This window comes from Alosa pseudoharengus, unplaced genomic scaffold (genome assembly GCF_046254945.1).
Source record: "Alosa pseudoharengus isolate Yale_2024_CS ecotype anadromous, Long Island Sound unplaced genomic scaffold, YU_APseudo_1.1 YU_APseudo_1.1_scf_16, whole genome shotgun sequence".
Taxonomy (NCBI): Eukaryota; Metazoa; Chordata; class Actinopteri; order Clupeiformes; family Clupeidae; genus Alosa; species Alosa pseudoharengus.
In genome coordinates this window covers 13,970,356-13,972,855 of record NW_027468630.1, presented here as the reverse complement: position 1 = coordinate 13,972,855, position 2,500 = coordinate 13,970,356, and the positions used below count along the sequence as shown (strand labels likewise).

The following is a 2,500-nucleotide window of genomic DNA, read 5'->3' as shown; positions in this document are numbered from 1 at the left end:
ACAAGAGTGGAAATTTGTCTTTGACTCCACAGGTGGGTTTCTAAAATATAGACAAATAACACAATACAAACAAATAACACAATCACCCTTAAAAACAACAATAAATAAAAACTCTACTGTAAATACATACTCTACTGTAAATAAATACTCTACTGTAAACAGCTTTCAGCTGATATGTGTGCAGTATTCATTTTATTCATCCAGTTGCTTGGCATTTTTTCGACATAGAGACAGACTCCATATTATTTTGGCAGTGTTCAGACTTTTGCAGGCACACACACGCACTTGCATCCACTGATGGATGTTTGGCTACACAGGAAGACAATACAAAACCACCTGTATTGAATGACACAGGTAAACACTGGCCCAGGTTAGGTATTGAGGTATTGAATGACACAGGTAAGCACTGGCCCAGGTTAAGACTTGCCAGGTTCAATATGTACATATAGAAGTTTCACCTGCGTTTCACCACGGTTGCGGGTCAACCCTTACGAAAACTAACTGCAAATTTCAAGTGTCAAAACTGCAGTTTATGAGGAATTCCTTGAAGTTCATATGCAGGAATTTGTAAGTATTTTGGACATTGTACTGCACTTTACTACGGAAATACAGTATTTTAGATAGGAAACTGCTCTTTACTGCGGAAATACAGTATTTTGAACATTGTATTGCAGAAATACAGTATTTTAGATATGAAACTGCTCTTTAGTGCAGAAATACAGTATTTTAGATATGAAACTGCTCTTTACTGCAGAACATTATTTGAAACTGGTTGTACTTCTCGATTTTTCCCATCACTGTAGTTTTTTTTTTGTAAGGGAAGGTCTCTCATCTCTGGCTAGGGTGACCACCGCCATGACACTGAAATTGAGGACACTTGTGCCCAAAAGTTAGGACAAAGGTCCAAAAGTGAGGACACATACGGAATTGGAATAACATATGGGGAATAACATTAGAAAATAAACAATTTCTATAGAAGGCACCTATTTATTATAACATCATTTATTATAGCAACATTTGTTGTTGTTTTTTTCACATTAGTCAGCTATTTCCAACTTATTGTAATAACATAGTAACATTAGTTTTTTGTGTGTGTGTGTTTTTTTTTACATTAGTCAACAAACCCACCGTTTTAACTCAATAACTTTTTAGTCACTTAATAACTTAGTGAGCTCTGAAGCTGTGGTTGTTGCTGAAGAAAAAACGATGCCACAGAGGATTTCCCGGCAGATCTGGCCTTTTCTTTGTGCCTGCCTGTGAGAGCGTGCCTCTCTATGGCACTCTTACCCCTGGAGCTGACATCAATATCTGTTTACAAAATGCATGGTATGCATCTGTCCTGCTTTTGGTAGCAAAGTGGTGTTCAGAATACCACGCAGAGTTGAAAAACGTCTTTTGTTTCACCTTCAACTTAAGGCTCAGCAACGGTGTTCATTTATTCAATCATGAGGGGAGTTGTTGCATTGACTGCTTCGCGAAAAGGAAATCGGTGGAGTTTTTGTGATGTCCCGTGCTACGGTGGTGGCGGAGGGTCAGAAATGATGACACGTAACAGAGATGAGTAGCTTACAGAGGCCTTGAAATGAGGCGGAGCCTATGTGCTCATGAAATGCGGACAGATGGCCACTCTTGACAAAAATACGGACAAATGTCCAAAAAGGAGGACACACTCTCTCTGTCCGGACAGAGAGCTCAAAAACCAGACTGTCCGGACGAAATCGGACGGATGGCCACCCTATCTCTGGCCCAAGATCAGACACTATGCAGGTGTGAATTTCAAAATCCAAAACGTGTGTGATAGACTTTCAATCTCACCTGGTTCAGATAGTTGAGGCACTTCTCCAGACACCAGAGACAGCAAATACAAGCCTTCAGCATACAGCGAGCACATGCATTCTCCTGACAATGACACACACATACGCACACACATCAGGGAATATTTTGCACTTTGTAGCGCTAGCATCTGATATTAACTGCGGTGTTTAGTTGTTTATAGTGTTATACTAGCCTTTGAGGTTAACTGCTGTCTTTAGCGCTTTGTAGCGCTCCACTAGCATGAAAGGCTAACTCTGTGATCTTTAGCAGTTTGTAGTGCCCTTGTAGCAGTTTGTAGCTAGCCCTCTGGGGTGTTTCTAGCTGTGTGTAGTATGTGAAGCTAGCCCTCTGCGGCAACTCACCTTGCCCTTGAGCTGGTTGTGGACATACATGAGGATGAGTCGGGGGATCTTGACCAGTGTGATGATGAAGGAGCCCTTAGCCACGGTGCCCAGATGGTAGCGCGCCAAGCGCAGCACCGACGACAGGATGGGGGTGATGGGCAGCCGCCCCTTATCCCTTCAGCAGACAGAAATGTAGCCAATCAGCTAACACACTAATCACAATCAAAACCTACATTACCCCACACTAAACTCTAACTCTGCAGTACAGCCACTACAAAGCCTAAAGGCAATGAAGTGTGTGCGTGTATGTGTGTGTGTGTGTGTGTGTGTGTACCTTGTAA

General features: G+C 42.0%; 1 protein-coding gene across 2 annotated transcripts in view; it reads right to left on the bottom strand.

Annotated features, from left to right (window-relative positions):
- The window catches only part of slc44a1b (solute carrier family 44 member 1b), a 29,582-nt gene that overhangs the window by 11,601 nt on the left and 15,481 nt on the right, over positions 1-2,500 (bottom strand). For both annotated transcript variants that reach the window (XM_076287145.1, XM_076287146.1), the window contains exons 10-12: positions 2,494-2,500; positions 2,178-2,334; positions 1,816-1,899 (exon numbers count right to left, since the gene is read on the bottom strand). The exon at positions 2,494-2,500 is cut by the window's right edge and continues 159 nt beyond it. In XM_076287145.1, the coding sequence (XP_076143260.1) occupies positions 1,816-1,899; positions 2,178-2,334; positions 2,494-2,500 (248 nt within the window). The remainder of the gene's footprint in view (positions 1-1,815; positions 1,900-2,177; positions 2,335-2,493) is intronic.